Raw genomic sequence first — 19,144 nt, forward strand, 5'->3', positions numbered from 1 at the left:
CTCTTCAGTCCAGGTCACCAACTTATCTCGCCAATAAATGGACTCCCTACTTCCATTGCTGCCTTCTCTGGTCTGTCCTGCACTCTGCAGCCGGGTGAGCTTTCTAAAACAATCTAGTTGTGAGCTTCCCTGACTTCAAACCCTCTAGGCACTCAGGATAAAGTCCCAATGCATGGAACCCAGGCTCTGTGCAATCTAACTCTGCCTCAGCTTTGCAAACCCTCATGCACCAAACAGCTTTGCAATGCTGACCTGATAGTGGTTCCTCCCAGCCCCCAGGATCCCTCAAGCCTTCAAGCCTTTGCATTTACTGTGTCCTTAGCCTGGATCACTTCCGTGACTCACCTGCCATGCCAACTCCTCCGTGCCCTCCTTGCATGAGCCTTGTCTCCAGTCTTCATAGTTCCCGGTCTGTCTGCAGCACTCTGCTAGCCCCTGTGAAGACGTCAGGCACGACACTCAACACCTGGTGTGGACATCCAGCCACACGTGCTGCTCCCTACCGTCCGCTCACTGAGAGCAGGGGCTGCCTCTTTCTCTCACAAGGGTGCCTGACATGGGGGATTTAGTAAACCCTAACTGAACAGGTGAATGAAGATCACGGCTGTGGATACAGCAGCCTTGAGGACGGAGTGTGGGCCCGAGAGGAGAGGCAGGCATTGGGTCGATAGCTGCCTGGGCCTGGGCACTATGGTTAGCCTTCCTCTGTACCTTGGCATCGTGCAGAGAGGATGCTGCGAGCTGAGTTCCAGGGAGAGGGAGAGGGGGCCACCCCACTGCAGCGGAGGAGCATGGCTTTCCAGGATGTCTCTCCTTGTCTCCCTGCGTGCACAGTCTCCTCAGATCTGGGCCCAGGAGTCCCGGAAAAGCTGCAGGACCCCACCTCCACCCCCAGGTTGGTCTTTTTTTTTTTCTTCTTCAGTTTTATAACTTTATTGGACAATCAGCAGTTAGTTCTCATCCACATGCACTGTTTGTAGATTTTTGAAAGTGGTGACAGGTATGTAGGTAACCAACGTATAGAGCTTATTTGGTGAATCTTCATCCTCTTTACGCTTTCTGGACAACTGTACCCGGATGCGGTGTGGGACATTTCTCATTCCTCTGGCCCAGACAGCTTTGGGGTCAGTGCGCACATCTGGAGTTCCCATCTCCTTCATGACAAATTTCCGGATCTCTTTGAATGCCCGAGGGGCACGCTTCTTGAAACCCACCCCAAGGATGCACTTGTGAATGTCGATGGTGTCTTCTCTGGTCACTGCCTTCTTGATGGCACTTCTTCTTCTTGCCACCCTTCTTTGCGGGAGCCATCCTGCAGGGCCCAAGTTGGAAAGCCCAAGTTTGGTCTTTTGAGGGGCTGAATTCAGACACAGTTCTTTCTAAACCTTTGCAGCCTTCTGTCTGAAGAATGAATGTGGTTTCAGAGGAGGCCCATCTGGGATAGAAAGGTCTGGGGATATCCAATGGCTCTGTCTGCAGGACAGAGTGTGCCCAGACCCAGTAGGAGAGGCAGCTAGCCACCATCATTCCCCTGCTCCATAGGAAAGAGCCTCTCTCTCTCTCTGTCTCTCTTTCTCTCTCTCTCTTTTCATCTCTCTCTCTCTCACACACACACACAGAATGTCTACAGGGGAGAGAATGTGCAAATGTGTGGACAAGAGTATCTTGACTTTTTGTTTCTCACTGTAAATGAGTTCATGGACATCTGGTTCCTGTGAGCCTGGTCCGTGAGTCTGCCACAGAGCAATGAGTCCACTTTAGATGTTCTAACAAAGCAGATTTCTAGGCCTGAAATGTTAAGAGTACCTTCCAGAGAGGACCCAAGTTCACCAAGGGAAAATCTTGTGGTAAAAACAGTGGGCCTTAGTGGGAGAGGGGAAAATGGGTAAGGAGGAATCAAATGTATGGTGACAGATGGAAACTAAACTTACGGTGGTGAGCACACTACAGTGTATACAGATATTGAATTATAATGTTATGAAAATTATATGTTATTAACCAATGTTACCTCAATTAAAAGAAAAAGTGGGCCTGAGAGCCAGATGCATGGGTTCAAATCCCGCTTCTATCACTCGCTGCATAATCTTGGGCAAATTATCTAACCTCCCTGTGTTTCTGTGTTCTCATCTGGAAAATCGTAATATTATAGTATATACCACGTAGGGTTGTTATGAAAATTAAATTGGTTCTTCGTGTAAAGCACTTAGAACAATGCCTGGCAACATGGAGTCTTCATTAAATGATAGCAGTTATCATTCATTACAGCCTGTGGGGGCCTATTTCCCCCCAGATGACTTAATCCCCAGGGAATGGAGTTTTCTCTAGAGTTTTCCTCCATGGAGGTGGGGGGTGGGGAAGGTAAGAATCTGAACAGTCACCCCCAACACAGTAATCTCTGTGTAAGGCTAGGACCTGGGCAGTGGTACTCTCTAACAACTGGCTCTCCACAGTGGGAAGAACGTTAATTTGTATCATACCCCAATTTCCATGGTGTAAATAGTCCCACATTAGCCTATTTCAACTGGCTCATGAAATTCCTAAAAATTTACCAATTGTACCACTGGGCCTGGGAATCTCAACTGATCTCTAGTGAGCGCAGGAAAACCTGCTTTGGAACAGAGAGACCCAGAGAAAACGAAGAAGAGGGTCATGCTGTTTGGGCAATAAACTGGGCCTTCTCTAGACTAAGCAATGTTTCTCAAAGTGTGGTCTGTGGACCATCTGCCCTGTTTGGGGTGTTTGTCAAAGTAAGTTCCTGGGCCTCGCTCTGGATCTATTAAAACAAAATCTTGGAAATGAGACCAAGAATCATTTTTCAACGAGCTGCCCAGGTGATTCTGGGGTTTGAGAACTGCTAAGTAAAGGACCCCTGACTTATCCAAGAAGTCAGAATGAGCCACAAGGGCAGTGAGCTCTCCAGAATAGTTTCCTACCACAGCCCATTATCCACAGTGAAGAATTAGAAAGCCAGACCCCAGGAAGGACCAGAGTAAGCAGGGAAAGCACCTTGACTAGACAGAGCACGAGAGGTGGTTCTAGATGAGCAAAATGACCGTGGACTAGACCTCACTTTTTTCTCTCATCCAACCGTGTTAAGGCTGACCTTGGGGTCCTCATGCTAAGGCCTGGCCTACCACACAGCACAGCTCTCTGTTGGGACTTTGCAGAGCTACTGGTAACAAAGGGACTGCAGAGGGGGTGGGAGCGCTGGAGGTTTGTCCTTGGGAGAAAGTGAGCGCACACCTGGACAGGCCCACCCCTGGCTCCAGACGCTCCGTGTATGGACCCCACTCAGCATCCTGGACTCTAGGGCTCTAACAACTTAAATAATTTTTATTACAAAAAAGAAGAAAAGACCAAGACATCCCCAAAACTCTCCCATGGGCTTCCCCCTCGGTGCCAATAAATAAGGTGGGGGAGACTGACCGGAGGAGGGGTGAGGGAGCTTAGCCTGGGCAGGGGTGGACAGGACATCCAACCCACTCCCTTGGTCCCGGGCACTACGATCACATTGGCTGGAACACAGAACTCTGTCCACTGACAGCAACAGTCTCTGGATGTGTCCCGAGGAGTGTGGCCAAGGAGGAAGGTCACGGTCAGGATGGCGGCCCCATCCTGCAGCCTTCTCAGCTTCGGGCAGTGTTGAGTCCAGCCAGCTCCCTGCTGGATCTCAGGGAATCTAGCAGCATCAACTGAGGTGCAAGCCCACCAAAGCGGGGCCTCGGACAGATGGAATGGGCCCTCCCCATTGGGGGAGGCAGGTATAAAAAATTGTAGAGAGCTGGCTGGGTTGGGACCCACTGTGCCAGCCTTGAGGTCTATAGGATAGGAGGATAGACCACCCCCCTTGCCAGCTCAGCTTTCAGCAATGTCACTACACCAGGATGGGGGAGGGGGATGCTGGCACTGCTCAGTCAAGTCACAATGGTAAAACTCTGTGGTGGAAGAGGTGGTGGGATCCAGTGCCCTCTGCTCAGGTCCCTTACAGGGCCAGTACCCTCCTGGCGGGGAGGCATTTGGATCCAGTTGGGCAGTTCCGGGAGGGCAGTGGAGGGATCTTTTCAGCTCCCTGGCCCAGCCATGCCCAGCGAGTGGAAGCTGTTCTCTTCCAACAAGAGCTGTCCCAGGCGGTAGAGCAGCTGGGGGTACCAGTGCACACCCTCCCCCGGGGTCCAGCTGCCCCACGCCAAGCTGTGAAATAGTCGCAAGGGCCAGAAGGCCAACTGAGCCAGGCGGTGGTCAGCCACGGCCGCGAAGCAGGAGGCCACCACATCTTCTACCACCAGCGTCCCGTGCCTTGTTAGCGGGGCATAGGCCCCGAGGGCGATGTGTGTGGAGACAGCCGCTACTCGGGCCGGCTGCAGGCCTGGCATCCCAGCCACCAGCACATACTGGCCAGGCTGCACTTGACTGGCAAATGTGGCCTGGAAGTGGGCTGCTGGTTCTGTGTGATTGTTGGCGGTGAAGAGCAGGTGGGCAGGCGTGAGTGCCAAGCGGCGCGGGGGGTCCTGGGTCTCGATGACCTGGAAGGCCCTCAGCCTATCTGGCTCTCGATCCAAGAAAATGAGCACGTCGCTGAAGGTGGGCTTCCCATCCTCCCCCATGGCCAGTACCCGGTCTCCTGGCCTCACGGCTGACAAAGCCACACGTGCCCCACTCTCCAGGCGCACCTGGGCTCCAGCAGGGAAGCAGCCACCTGTCTTGGCTGCAGCCGAGTGCTCTGTGGGAAGAAGGGGCATGAAGCGGTTACTGCTGTGGAGCTCAGATTCCTGTCACAGCCCCCCTCCCCAGCCCAGCCAGAGCTCCTCTTGCTCCCAAAGAGGCCCCATCACCATATCTTGGCTCCTGCCCCCACTTCCCATGCAGCCTTGAACCCACTCCAACCCACAATGTGATCTTCTGCCCGCCTCCCCAGTCTAATCATTTGCCAATCAGAGCAGCATATTGTAGCTCCAGTGAGTGAGGAGGAAAGGGCCTTCCTGAAGTCCAAGTGGACCCCCACCCCCGCCATCTGCTCTCAAGCCTGACAATGCTATGAAGCAGAGGGCCAGAGGTCAGCTGAGCCAGGTGGTGGTTTGTGGTCAGCTATGACTTGACACCCAGAAAGCTGCAGCCTCATAGAGAAGGAAGAGTCACTTAGATCCTCTGGGGTCTGGATGTCCCATTATTTCTCACCCCTTGATCAGACACTCCCCCTGATCAGACAAATTTCCCTCTCAGACTGACACACCAAGTTCTGTGCCAGTGCTGGCCATTGGAGTCTCTACAGAAGTGGGTGGAGGACCAGCTGTGGGGTGAATACAGACTCCAGGGAAGCCTGGCTCAGTGGGAAGGGTGAAATTGTTGTCTTCAGTTCATGTGTGTGTCCTTGTGCAGGGACACGACACAGTGGCATCAGTTGGTAGGATGGAGAACAGTATTTGGGGGTCAGGAATAATGAATGGAAGTGGCCACTTGGGGAGCTGGCTCCAGGCCAGTGTTTGCAGGTGAAGAGTAGATGTAACTTGAAGTAGATACCATTGGCAGGAAAGTGCTGAGGGGCAGGGTAGGGAGGGGTCATGTGGTCATCCCCGTGGGCCCAGGTGGGATCAGCAAGAGTAAAAAGCAGGGCTGTTCTCAGTGTGCCAGGTCTGCAAGTGTGACTACTGCATGGTGCCAGCGTGGAGGGCTGAGCCTGCAGCCCTATGGAGTCAGTCTGGCCGTCACACAGGAACCATGTGAAGCATCCGTGACTGGGTTCAGTGTGGGTGACAGGGATACTGACAAGATTTGAAAGAGGGGTGAGGCCCCTATGCCTGCCAATTCGGATCAACAAGGCGGCAAATCTGGGAAAATCCACTTTATTGAGTCCACTCTGTTTATTCTGGCCCTCATGGCTGGCTTTGCCCCCAAAATGTTCAGTTTCAGGACCCTGAGGGAGAGCCTGGGGACGCCTGCGCCCCCTGGGAGGAGCATAGGTGGTGCCCTAAAGGGCCTGACCTGCAGCCCAGTTGTGGGTTCTGAACCTGTGGGCTCCTGGCTCCTGGTCAGGGGTGCATGTTGGTGTCTGGGCACACCCTGGCCCAGGCCCCACCATCCCGCCTCGGTTCTGCACCACACTGGGTGGGGAGGCTGTCTCTGTCACAGCCTGGCTTCCACATCTGTCCAGCTTGCTCTGTCTTGCATCTCCTGCAGCAGGCTCTGGACTGTGGACCTCAAGGTCGGCACCCAGCAGCGCTGGGACAGGGCCCTGTCTCCCTAGGCTCCTGCCATTGACACTACCAGGCACGGGAGGTGCAGGCTGTCACAAGCAGAAGCGAGGAGCGCCGCTGACGTCCTCTTTCCCGGGGTTCCCGCCTCCATCCCCTGGCCGGTCTCTTCACCTTCTCGGCCCCAGCGGGCCCTGCGCCTCCTGCCCACGCCCTGCGGCCCCGGCCCCGGGCCCAGTCCCCTGGCATCCGCTCACCGGACTTGACGGAGCAATGCACGTGGGCCTTGGACTCGTAATACACCCAGTCGAAGCCGGCCTCCACTGCCAAGCGCGCCAGCAGTCCGTATTTATTGCGGTCGCGGTCCGACGTGGTGATGTCCACTGCGCGGCCCTCGTAGTGTAGAGACTCCTCCGAGTGGTGACCGTCCTCGTCCCAGCCCTCGGTTACCCTCAGTTTCACGCCGGGCCACTGGTTCATCACCGAGATGGCCAGAGAGTTCAGGCGGTCCTTGCAGCGCTGCGAGAGGAAAGCACGGAGTTAGGGGAAAGAGCTGGCCCGCGCATACAGATGAAGGAGCAGCCTCACGCTGGTCTCTCCCACTGGTCTCTTCCCACTGCAGTTGGGAAACCGGGGAGGGTGCTCTGTCCCTCTCTCAGGAACAGAGAGCCCTAACTTGCTTCCTTCTTTTCTAGAATCCGGCTGCCCCAGGGACCTGGACCGCATGGTGGCGCCACAAATCAGGAGGGCGCGTCAAGTCCTGCACCCTTGGGACTCCCTTCTCTCATAAGTGGCCCCTCCCTCCTGTGCGCTCCCTCCCCCGCTCGGAGTAACGATTCCTCCACAGACCTGGCTACACCGCGCCTATTTCTTCTGTCTCACCGAGGCACTGGAGACCAGGGACTGCTCGCTACCTGGAGGGTGGGGGTGGTAGCGAGCCAACTGCCTGCGGCTGGCCTTCTAGGCGTGTAAGGCCGGAGGTGCCCAGTAGGTGTCACCGTAGCCTCAGGGCTGAGGCCCGGCCACACCGGCCCTGGAGGCACGGCAGGTGCGGAGCCCCAGTAGCGTGGGGGTGTGTGGAAGGGAATCCGGGCCTGCCTGGATCCGTCGGGGGCCACAAAGCATTCCTGCTGGGACCCTCTTATTATCCAAAACCCGCCCGCACCCCTGCCTGGGATTCGGCAGCCCTGGAACCAGAAGCTGGTGGAAAGCCCAGCTCCGGGCCTGGCTCGCGATGGAGGGCGACCAGAAGCGTCTCCCCCTACAAGGGTCGCGGCGTAGTTGATAATCCCACGCAACATCCTCCCTGAACCCAGAGCCCTCCGCACCTCTGCGCTGCCCCTATCTGGGAAGGGACATGAGAAACCCAGCTTCTGATCTCAGGGAGCCGGCTCCACGCTCCGCCTTACATGGGGTGAGAGTAGAGCCGCGACCCAAGGGAATTACGGGAGAGACCACCTGTCTGTGCTGACTCCCCGCGTGCCTGCAGCCCAAGGGACCCTGCAGTTGACTGGGGGGAGGGGACCCTTCCACAGTCTTTGACTCTGAAATGCGAGGTGTCACCAGGTGTGGGCAGCCCATGTCTCAACCTACCCCCACTCCGCAGAGCTCGGCCCCACAGACCCTTGGACTCGGTCTCCCAGGAGCCAACAGCGTCCACAACCGAAGGCCCGGCTCCCTGGCTAGCAGCCTAGCTGAGGCGCTCACTGCCCCGGAAGGGAGCTCCGCATGCTCTTGCCTCCAGACTTCTAGCCCCCCACCTAATGTCAGGCCGCGGGCCCCTGCTCCCCGCCCCTCTCTCCCCCGCCACCACCCTCCTTCCTCGGGTCCAGAGCCGGGGCGCGCGCTGTCAATGATTGCCCAGCCCGCGGCCCGGGTCCTTATCTGCATTCCTCCGCGCCCGGCCCGGCCCGGCCAGGCCACCAGCCAACCTTCGCCCCGACACTGGCCGGCCAGCCCCCGCGCCAGGGCGCATGCTGAAGGTCTAGCTGCTTTTCCTAAAGCACCTAGAACGCGAGCTGCCTGCCTGCAGGAGAAGTCCCTGGGATACCAATGAGGAAGGGGACGTAGCGTAGATCTCGTGCCTTGCGGACTGGGGTTGCAGAGAAGAGAGGTTGCCCCACCCCACCCCCACCGGCGTTGGGCTGAGCACAGGTCCTGTTGAGAGCACGCAAGAGACTAGCTTTAGCTCTGCTCCCTGCCGCCGGCATCCCAGATCCTCTCTTCCAATCCTCCCCATCCCCGCCACCAAGCCCAGGAATCGCCCAAGTTCTGTCCCAAAGCCCGAAGGCCCCGGCTCCCCACCCTTCAACCGCAGCTGCACCACTAAGCTCTGAACAGACACGTGGGCTCACCCGACAAGTTCCCTTTCCCACCTCCGCCTTCCTCGCTGTTCCTTAACCCCAGAACCCGTCGGGACGCTGCTCCAGGAGGGGGCAGCGCAGCGAACCAAGAGCGCGCGTGGAGGAAAGGCCATGGGGCCCTTCGCGCCGGGAGCTTCTTCGCCTCGGGGTGCCGAATGGCTTCGAAATGAAAGGGGCGCAGCCTTGCGTGGGGTTAGGCCGCTAGGGACCGTGTGGGTACCAGAGGCGCAGGAGGCAGCCGGGGCGAAGTACCTCCGGGTGCCGCCTCTGACCCGAGCTGCTAGAGCTCCAGGGCAGAGGGACCGCCGCCAACCCGCTGGGCTGTGGCGCTGCTCAGCGAGGAGCTCTTCTCATAGCCCCCCGCGGGCTCCGGGATGCCGACTCTCCCGCCGGGACCCCTGGCCAGCCCATCTCGGGCAGGAGGCAGCCGGGCTTGGCGAGAGGGGCAGGTGCCAGGGGGCGTGCCAGCCAATTGAGAAAAGGTGCCAGGGGGGCGGGTAGGGCCGGACAGGTGGCAGTGCTTCGGCGGCAGCGCCCTGCGAGGGCGGGTAGCGCTCACCTGGGTCATGAGGCGGTCGGCGCCCGTGTTCTCCTCGTCCTTGAAGATGATGTCGGGATTGTAGTTGGGGGTGAGCTCCTTGAAGCGCTCAGAGCTGCGCGCGATCTTGCCTTCATAGCGCCCGCTGGCGCCCAGGGTCTTCTCGGGCACGTTGGGGCTAAACTGCTTATAGGCGAGCGGCACGAGCTTGCGCGGCGGCCGCCGGCGGCTGCCCACCACCCGGCCCGGCCCACAGCCCCGCGCCGCCGGCACCAGCAGCAGCAGCAGGAGCAGGCAGAACCGCAGGCGGGGCCGGAGCCGGGCGGGAGACATGGCCAGGGAGCCTGGGAGAGCGGTGGGCGAGGGCGCCTGGTGGGCTGATGGGTGGGAGAGTCGACCCGGGCGCTGCGGGGGTTCAGACGTCCGGGTGGCTCCAGGGGGCTCCAGGTGGGGGCGCCATGAGCTGCGCGGCGCAGCGCAGGGCCGGTGGGACTCAGGTGCGGGGCGGGGGCCCAGGGCCCTGGTTGGTGGCGGCGCGCTGTCCCCCTCGGCGCCTCGACTCTGAGCTGCCCGGCTCGCCGGCCGCCAATAAATAGGCCGGCCCGTTTGTTTTGGCAACGCGGCGGCGGCGGGGGGCGGCGGGCGGCGGGGCTGCGGGCCGCCGGGCTGGGCTGGGCTGGCCCGGCCGGCGGGCTGGCGGGCCCCGCGGTTAGCACCCTGGCCCGGCGGTCAGGCGGCTCGGGCGGAGCGGGAGCTGCTGCCGTCTGCGGCGCAGCCCGGGGCCGAGTGAGAGGGGAAATGGAAGAGATCCGGGCTCGCGCCCCGCGCAGACCGCACCCTACCCATGTCCCTGCCTCCTGTGCGCTCGACAGCGAACCTGCAACAAGGGCAGCACAGCCTCCTCCCCCTCGGGCGGGCGGCCCCGGCACTAGCCAGCCCTCGTCCCGCTCGCTCCTCCGCCGCGCGTCCGCCCGCCCGCCCGCTGCCCTCGGCGCCCCCAGCACTGCCTGAGTTTGCCCTCCCCTCCCGGACGCGCCCCACCCCGCCTTGGCCTCGCCTTTGGGTTCCCCGCGGCTCCGGGGTGCCTCGCCAGGCGCAAACCTCCCTGACAGGAGCTGCCACCCCCACAGCGACCGCAACCCACGGCGCGGCCGGACGCGAGGGGCGGGGGGCAGTGGCCGGACCGCACAGCCGCCTACGGTGTGCCCTGCGGGGAAGTAAACCCAAAAGACAGGAGGCCGCTAGTAACCTGGTGCCCCACCCTCGCCCGGGAGACGCGCCCTCTCAGCCTGGTGGAGCTGGATTCTGTATCAACCCGGCGCACATCCCACGGCTGCCGGGCGTGAAGCTGGGAGTGGGGCGACCAGCCTTAGAAGAGTCAGTCGGGGATTTTGAATTGGAAACACTGTTAAAAGGAACAAGATGAAATTGCAAAGGGACAAGCCCAGGTGTAGCGAGAGAAGAGCAGGGAAAATGGTGATGTCGACAAAATACACGAGCAACCCGCTTGGCAACGTCAAAGAGCAGCAGCGCAGATCTCAGTGATAGGGGCTGGCTAAGGATGAAAAAAAAAGAAAAATTCAAAGCCGGTGGCGGGTGGCGTACAGGAGCTGCTAAATAATTACTGTCTTAGTTCTACTTTACAAATTAACAAGGACAGAGACTATGTAGAGGCAGCTGGAGAAGTAAACATGGGTTTTTAATATGCCATTCAAGAAAGCTGAATGAATTAGGTTTCATTTTTCTAAAACAAGAAAAGGCAAGTTTGTTTAAAAAAACAAAACGAAACAAACACGACTAACACTACAAGCAACGTATAGATTTGGCAGCAATGTAGTCTACAAAATCAATAAAGATAGAAATAAAAGGGTGAGAAATTCAAAGGTTAAAAAATTCTCTTTCCAAGACTATCAATACAATAGGTATCATATTATTGATACTTATGTGCCCAATAAATGGAAACTATTACCGGTACATACTATTATACCAAATATTCTACTTGCATTATCTAATTTAAACTCACAACCCCAAATATGCTATTATCCCCATGTTAAAAATGAAGATTTGGGAGGATAAGTAACGTGCTCCTGGCTAAGGAGCCAGAGGGATTCAACCCCTGGTGTCTTACTCCAGAGCAGATGTATTGGCCGTCTGTGCGGCACCCCCTCACCCAGTGCAACCTCGGTGTGGTGTTGAGGTGGCTTTTCCCAGAGGTGCTCACATTTCTCTGGATGGATTTGGTGAACGCAAATTCAGAATTGGAAGGGACTCAAGAGAGTGCTTAACCCAAGCACTTCATATGACACAGAGGGAAACAGGCCCACAGCAAGGAATTTAGGATGGCCCCACCAGGAGTGGAGTGGCGACTGTCACTTGGAAACAAAGAGGATTGTTCCTTTTTTCCTCTTTGCCCACACTTTCTCCCCATGCCCCACTCCTTATATTAACATTCGGATTCTAGGTCTCTGAGTCACAGCTCACTCTAATGTTGTTTCTTTTCCTTGAAAGCTTTCAAAGGGCTTTAACTTATGTTTTCCAGGGTTCAAGAACTATCCCTGCAATAGTCCCCACCCCCTCCCTATTTCCTGCTCAGATTTCTGGGGCAGACCACGCAGCTAGGTCAGTAGTCTCCCAGACGAACGGGCTCCCTGTTTTTACGGAGTTTCAAAAGAGAAAATCCATAGGCTTCCATAGTCACCCATCCAAGTCTTGTATAATCATTTTCTAAACAAGTTTTGCCTTAAGTTCAATCTTTCTTTCCTTCTCCCTCCCTTTCTAATGCAAAATCAGCTTCTTTCTTCTTTCTGGCCTTAGCACCTAGGGCCCGTTCTGCTGCTTAGATCTCCTACGCGTGGTCTTAAAGAGTTGTTAGATTCACTTTCAATCTTCTTTTCTTCAGTGAAAGACAATTTAAGATTCTCTCAGAGGCTCTAATTTATAACCATTTATTAACTGCCATTCTCCCTCTCATTTCTCCTCTTAAACTGTGATCCTCTTGAATACCAATCTTTGGGGAAACTCGGGATCAGCGTCAAAGAAGAATTACTTATGTAGTGCTGATGGAGCTTTGCATAAGGGTGCTTTTACAGCTGCACAACCTTTTTGGTTTAGATTGTGCTCCACTAAATCTAGACCCTCCTCGGCCTGGCTGGTTTAGGAGCAGGGGTGTGTACTGGGAGAAGCAGATGGGGGCTGCCATTGATCAAGTCTTCGCTCTATGACAGGTGCTTTAAGCACTTCATAAATGTTCACAATAACCCTCTGTGCGCAGCAATTATCATTCTCATTGTCCAAATCTACAACTCCAGCGCTCTAGAAATAAAGTAACTTGCCTGCAGTCCCACTGTGAAGATTTGAACCCAGAGCTTTTTTTATTCCAAAGCTATAGTCTTTTCTCAGAACACAATGGTGGTTCAAGACCTGCAGCTCAAATTTAGTCCAGTCTCCTTCAGTGGAGGAAGGGGGAGAAGAAGGTAGAGATCAGAAGCATCATAATTTCTGCAGCAATGACACTGGAGCACTTTTAATCCAAGTTGGGGCCTAAGCACCCTGGTCAGAAACTGCCTATTGTTCTTAGCTGTTCAGAAAATGAAGGGCAGCTTTTGAATTGGGCCAATCTGTTAGACCTCTCAAACAAAGTCTGCTTCTTTTCCTGGTCACTGTCAGGCTCTTGCCAACAAGAAAACTGGAGAACTGAGGTTTGCCACCCTGGAGGCACCAAAGGCCTGGGGTCGGAGCAGCAGTGACAGAACCTGATCAGGGCACCCTACATCTGAGTTCTGGGCCAGTTAGTAAAATCACTTTTCTTCTCTCACTTTTAGAGCTCTTGCACCCCTCAATCATCTCTATTTGGAAAAGAACCCGGTAAAATTGATTTCTTTGGATAATATGATTTTTTTTGTTTATAAGAGTAAACATTGGAAAAATAGGTCAGAAGGAAAGGGAGGAAAATACACCATAGAACCTGACCATTTAAACATTTGTACACTACCACATTAGTATCTTAGTCAATCTTGAATTTAACGCTATAGTACAAATCTAGTGTACTTATAGTGATATATTTATATATACATATGTGCATATGTACGTGTAAATACAAAGGTCAGACAATTAAGTTCACGAACTCATCCTAGAAAAAGTGCTACATACCTTATTGCTGAATATTACTATGGTCACCTTCGAAGTACTCCCCTTGGGAAGCTATGCACCTATGCCAGCGCCTAGTCCACCCTTCAAAGCAATTTTGGAATTCTTTTTCTGGACTGGACATCAGGGCTGTCATTGTATTACACTTGATGTCCTGAATGTCATCAAAATGTCTTCCTTTCAGTATTTTTTTTTTATCTTCATGTAAAGAAAGAAGCCATTGGGGGCCAGATCAGGAGAGTAGGGAGGGTGTTCCAATACAGTGATTTGTTTATTGGCTTAAAAACTTCCTCACAGACAGTGGCGTGTGAGCTGGTGCATTGTCGTGATGCAAGAGTCATGAATTGCTGGCGAAAAGTTCAGGTCACCTAACTTTTTCACGCAGCCTTTTCAGCACTTCCAAATAGAAAACTTGGTTAACTGTTTGTCCAAATTCATAATGAATAATCCCTCTGATATCAAAAAAGGTTAGCAACGTCGTTTCAACAAGTTCGTGACCTTGTCAGACCTCGTACGTATGCACACGTACAAACATACTGTGTAGGTCTATACTGCCTAATCAGCTACACCTTTTTTCCTCCTAATCCTGCCACTTGACCAGATGAGTCCTGCTCTAAATCTATGGGTACTGAGCCACAACCAAACAAGTTTCAGGAATGTAGTTAGTCCAATATCTTCCAATGACGCAGTGCATGGCAACCTTGGCTCAGTAGAAAGAGCACTAGGCCTGAAGTTGGCAGATCTGTGCCTGAACACATCCTTTGATACCTTCTACTGCGTGGCCTTGAACAAGTCACTCGACTTCTCTGAATTTTTGTTTTCTCATCTATAAAGTGAAAATTAATACCACCTACCTCATAGGGTTGTTGAGAGGGTTAAAATATAAGCTGTAAAGTATAAATCTCAGGTATAACTCATTTTTATTTGCTTCTGGGTTCACTAGTGGCAGCCACAGTTCTGATTCCTATTAGCCTTCTAGGGGAAAACATCAAGATGTTCACATACGTGTGCCCCAAGACAGTAGTGGGGGTAGTAGCTGTAGTAGGAGGCGCTACTTCTTTCTATTAGGGACCATCTGCTTTCTGCACACTAGTATAATAGGCACATAAGGATACAGAAGGCAAACAGAAAAGTAAAAGACACAGTTTTTATCCTCCAGGAATTTACTATTTAACCTTAAAAATAAATCGTGAAAATCAAAGGCAGTTACAAAGCCATGAATGCCACTCATTTATAAATGAGTACCAACTAATGCATCTTAAATTAGACAGGTTAATAGGTAAGATGAACTTGGTCTAGAAGAATATGGAAATAAGCCACGCTGAGCCAGGTTAGACTTCTTGGAGACATCAGTTCTGAAGGAGCAAAGAATGAAGAGGGTTCTCAGGAAAGGCCAGTGGCCCAAGCAAAGATGATGGCACTCGTAATAATGACAAGCCAAGTTGGATGCTCTAGTAAAGGGGAGAAAACCTAATGTTTTATCTGATGTAACCTTCATGAACCTTATGAAGTTGACACCATTACCTTCATTTTACGAAGGAGAAGTTGAGGTTCAGAGCTTGTGAGTTGGAATCCGGGCCTGTTTGACGCCATAATAATCCAGTTTCTTGGTGAGTGATTCCTGGGACAAACATGCTGTGTTGTTGACCTTCGTTCCAGTCACTTATTTTCTCTCTAAATCTAGGCCACTCTTCCATTATCTTCATCTTGGGCTTTTAAGACCTCATACTCTGTTTGACTGACCACTTCTCTGACTGGTTGGGCTCACTCTGACTTCTATTGTGGATTTTTTGAAGAGGTTAGCAACTCCACCAAATGTAGCTAGATGCAGATATGGAAGCATACCTGTCTTGCAAGCCTCAGATGAGTGCAGAATGCGTTTGGAGCCACTCAAAAGTAACAATGCTTTGAAAGCTAGCTATTGATTAGAAATGGGAATGTCAAGTTACCTTTGCCCAAACAATAAGCTCATTACAAGGCACTTCAGAGAGATTCAAGCAATAAAGACCTTGCTTTGATGACTTCGAAAGGGTAGGAAAAGGCAGCAGAATTAGTTACAAAGAGAGTGTGCTTTCCTCTCAAGTCAGAGACTAAAGATTGTGAGACACTCTTATAGACAGAAAGACATTTGTAAAAATAAACACATTTCTGTAAATGGATAACAATGTGTTTACTAACGAATGGTGTTACTTCCACTCCAGTGTCTCTATTTGGGAAGAGATTTGTTGCTTAAAAAGCATCTTGGAAAACAGTCCAATAAATGTTCAGCAAAGGAGGAGGGGGATACTACTCCTAACATTCAAGTGACACACTCCTGACATGCCTGTCAGTGTCCTGTAAGAGAGTTTGTACCTGCCCACTCACACTCTCTTACCAGTCTCTCTTGGTAGAGAGAGCACCTTGAGCAAGCTGGGGACCTGTAGCCACAGAAAGAAGGTATTCAGTCATTTGCTTTTAAATAGCTTATATTCTTAGTTTCTGCAAAATGATAAATTCATTCCATTAGGGTTATAGCTAACAAAATGGTATTTAACCCCCATTCTCACCTTACAACTGGTTGCTGCAAACAAAAAAAGATTACATTCATCTATACCCACAAATTTCTCAAACCACTTCGAGATACAGCTGGTGTGAACAGTTGTGTGTATACGTGCACATGTGTGTGTGCGTGAGAGATCAATCTGTCTTCGTTTATTCAATCAACAACTATTTTTGAGCACTTACTAAGTACTAGGCACTGTTCCAGGTGGTGGATGTGAGAACAATAAAAATAAACAAACAAAGATTCCTGCCCTGATGGAGCTTTATTCTACTGGGGAGGCACTGGGGAAACAGACCATTAAAAATAAGTATAAAAATAAATAAAATTATATAGTGTGCTAGAAAGGAATAAGGAAGGACTCTGAGCACAAAACATAAAACGGGATAAAAGAATTGGGAGTGCAGCCAGCTTGTGGGGAGAGCGTGTGAGGTAAGGAGGCAGGTGCTTCTGCTAAGTGGGGGGGTCAGTGGAAGCCTCATTGAGAAGGTGTGACTTAAGCAAAGACCTGAAAGAGGTGAGGGCTTCAACTAAGGGGATATCGGGGGGAAGAGCATTCTAGGCAGAGAAAACTACCTAGAGTAAGGCCCTACCATGCTTGCATATTGGAGAAACAGCAAGGAGACCAGCGTGATCTTAGATGAAGCTTGGGGAGAAAATGGAGTAAGCTTGACTTTCTACACTCTGATGGTGAGGGTGTTTTTCAATCTTTTTATAAAGCTCAGAGAGAAGGTAATTTACCCTTCAGAGATTTATGTATTGACATGTAAATATGGACACAACATAGTTAAGTAAAAGCAGGTAACAAAACAGTATTTATACACACAATTCTTTTAAACTTTTTAAAAGAGATACATAGTCATGGCTCTCCCTTTTCTACTTCATACACTTGAAAAATTTGGGGAAAAAAAATCTATCCTTTTACTATCATCTTCAGATTGTAGGTTCCCTGAAAGCGGGAGCTATGTCTTTGTGGCCATAAATATGTATGCATGTATATAATGTATATACATAATGTATGGATGTGGCGTAATGCCCATTGGTGGGGATGCTAGTGAGTAAGCATTTGATATATATATATGTGTATATGGCTTGAGTAAATGCATGTTTAATGATTCCTGTTTCTTGTTGAATATGGGGTTTTCAGTCTCATTCCCAACACATTTCCTACAAACGTGTGCCATTACTTTGAATTCCTTTGACCTAGGATTTTCCTGTGGGATGTTCCCATTTGCAGTTCAAGCCCACGTACAGTATAAGGTTTAACCAACCAACTTGGTGTCTTACTTCCCCCGCGTGGTCAGTAGTATGGTTCATTCTCTGCTGCTTCATCTTGGGGCTCTTACTTCCCATTGAACTCTTCCCACTAGTTATCCAAGTTGTTTACCTGTCAAAATGTTTTCCATCATCTTTAGATCATTGTGATGTCAGTTTCATACCTGCTTCCATTCCATTTGATGACTGCCATTAAGTTAGTTTTGAGATTCCTATCCAGAAGCATACATACTAGAGTCTCACTCCCAGGAACTATTTTCCAGATATCTTTCTGGTGGGAAGGAAGCTTAGCTACCACCAAGCAGTCCCTGCTTTAAAATGGCTTTGATGAATGACCCACAGGTGCCATGCCAGTCCCTGAATTATCACATAGCACCCGAGGTGAGAAACATCAAGTGCTCTTTGTTGTTTCTCCATCCCCACCCTATATGGACAGATTAAGTAAATATAGTTTCGTTTGGCACAGTTCTGCTGTTTCATTCTTCAAATTCTAAAAATGCGCGTACACTTTGACCATTCAATAGTGCACGGTGCTGGAGCTGGGGCCTCACTGTACTTCACCTCATTGACTGGTGACACCTCCAAAAAACAGTGTGGCTGCAACTTGTGACCGGTGCCTCCTGGGTGCATCACGGCCCAGTACAAACTCGAAGTTGGCCACTGCACAAACCAGGCGCCCTGGTTAGCAAGAGGCATGTCCTCTGCCTTTTGCTGAGCATATCTCCGTGTTCGTTTCCCCCTTAAGCACAATCCAGACACTGCTCTGTGCTTCTTTCTAATTATGTAAATTATCCTGCTACATTTAATTCACTAAAGAGAGAAACATAATGGATGTCACCACTACCAGAAAACCACTCAAGTGGGTGTATTAGCATCACCTTTATGCATCGCCAGAGCATTGTTATTTGTATTGCTGTTATATGACGTTACTAATCAAGCAGAAATCCTTATTGCCACCTCCCTTTCCCCTAACCAGTGCCTTCCTGTTCCTCCAATATGTGACATAGGACCAATGGTATTGCTTTGGGCCCCGGACGCACCAGGAAGCCATACTGAATGTAACTGGCGGTCTCTCCTGCTCCTCTGGCAGCAGTCTTTTTCTGTCTTGAATAAGGGATCTGTTTCCTAGCAGGATTCCCAGCCAGGGCTGCTCTAGAGCCCTGTACAGAGACTCAGACCTTGCGGGGCTTCCCCACCAGCTCCAACTCCTTTCACAGCCCTCTGCTCGCCCTTCAAGGCCTGGGGTGGGAGGGCAAAGGCAGGACAGAGTGCCAGACAAGAGGATTACCCTTCCTCTGCTCCATTTTCCCTTCTCCTGTCACCGATTTCTGACTGCTCTCGATCCTATCAGGGGTCCATAAAGCAAGGAGGACTCTGGCCCTGGAGAGGGGGGTAGGGGTTAGACAAACAGGCCAGGGAGGCAGTTGGTTGAAATTTAACCACAATATTCTTGGTCTCTATTGTTTTGAGTGAGGCCCAATATTTCCACAGCAGGATTATAGGATCTGATTAACCATGTTAGACAACAATGCCGAGCTGGGATGGGCTTCCCCTTCCAGCTGCCAATATGAAAAAGTAAATACAACACCCAGATTTCAGAAGGGACTCCCAGCAGCCCCCAAGCCTTGCTCCCCAATTCTAACCCTTTTTGTCCCCAAAGTGAGGGGAGGGAGGAAAAGTATGGTACGGCATGCTCCTTTAACTCCTGGCCCTTGGCCCAGCAGGACGAGTAATCTGGGCACAATCTTCCCAGGTGAGTCAATGGCTGTGTGCTCCCCACCCTGGAGTTCTTCCAGTGCCTCTTCCGGGTTCCCCTAGGCTGGCCCAGATCCTCAGGAACCCATGAGAGTTAGGTGCCGAGGCTAGCCAGCAGTCATTCAAAGGACGCAGGAGTGTGGAAAGCACAGAAAAACCTGTTGGGCCCCAGGATAGAGAAACTGAGTGCGGGTAGAACTTAACAGCTTGGGAGAGGAACTGAGCCTTTGCTAGAATGTTGTGGTGCTAGCTAATGAATTCCCATGTGCCAGGGTAGAGACATAAGAATCAAGGAGAAGCATAAAGGGCCACCATAAAGCAAAGTCTCGGGAGATAAGAA

At 51.9% G+C, this 19,144-nt stretch overlaps 1 protein-coding gene and 1 pseudogene across 2 annotated transcripts; both read right to left on the reverse strand.

Moving 5' to 3' along the window:
• Window positions 1-878: 878 nt before the first annotated feature.
• On the reverse strand, window positions 879-1,396 carry LOC109452655 (large ribosomal subunit protein eL31; annotated as a pseudogene).
• A 1,917-nt stretch (window positions 1,397-3,313) lies between these two features.
• Window positions 3,314-9,811, reverse strand: IHH (Indian hedgehog signaling molecule). 2 transcript variants are annotated; one of them, XM_019741749.2, is made up of 3 exons: window positions 9,111-9,811; window positions 6,446-6,707; window positions 3,314-4,720 (listed from the first exon to the last, which is right to left on the reverse strand). In XM_019741749.2, exons 1-3 carry the CDS (start codon window positions 9,420-9,422, stop codon window positions 4,062-4,064), a joined length of 1,233 nt encoding a protein of 410 aa, XP_019597308.1. In that variant the 5' UTR covers window positions 9,423-9,811; the 3' UTR covers window positions 3,314-4,061. The 2 variants fall into 2 exon arrangements, with proteins under 2 accessions (XP_019597308.1, XP_074169605.1); XM_074313504.1 differs by lacking the exon at window positions 9,111-9,811 and adding an exon at window positions 7,782-8,828.
• Between the last annotated feature and the right edge of the window lie 9,333 nt (window positions 9,812-19,144).

Source organism: Rhinolophus sinicus, linkage group LG01 (assembly GCF_036562045.2).
Source record: "Rhinolophus sinicus isolate RSC01 linkage group LG01, ASM3656204v1, whole genome shotgun sequence".
Taxonomy (NCBI): domain Eukaryota; kingdom Metazoa; phylum Chordata; class Mammalia; order Chiroptera; family Rhinolophidae; genus Rhinolophus; species Rhinolophus sinicus.

What these genes read in the sequence shown, in the direction of transcription:
- IHH (XM_019741749.2), bottom strand. Translation starts at nt 9,422, where the DNA reads ATGTCTCCCGCCCGGCTCCGGCCCCGCCTGCGGTTCTGCCTGCTCCTG. An exon ending in CCGACCGCCTCATGACCCAG is followed by an intron (nt 6,708 to 9,110) that starts GTGAGCGCTACC and finishes TTCCTCTCGCAG; the next exon opens with CGCTGCAAGGACCGCCTGAA. An exon ending in GCATTGCTCCGTCAAGTCCG is followed by an intron (nt 4,721 to 6,445) that starts GTGAGCGGATGC and finishes TTCTTCCCACAG; the next exon opens with AGCACTCGGCTGCAGCCAAG.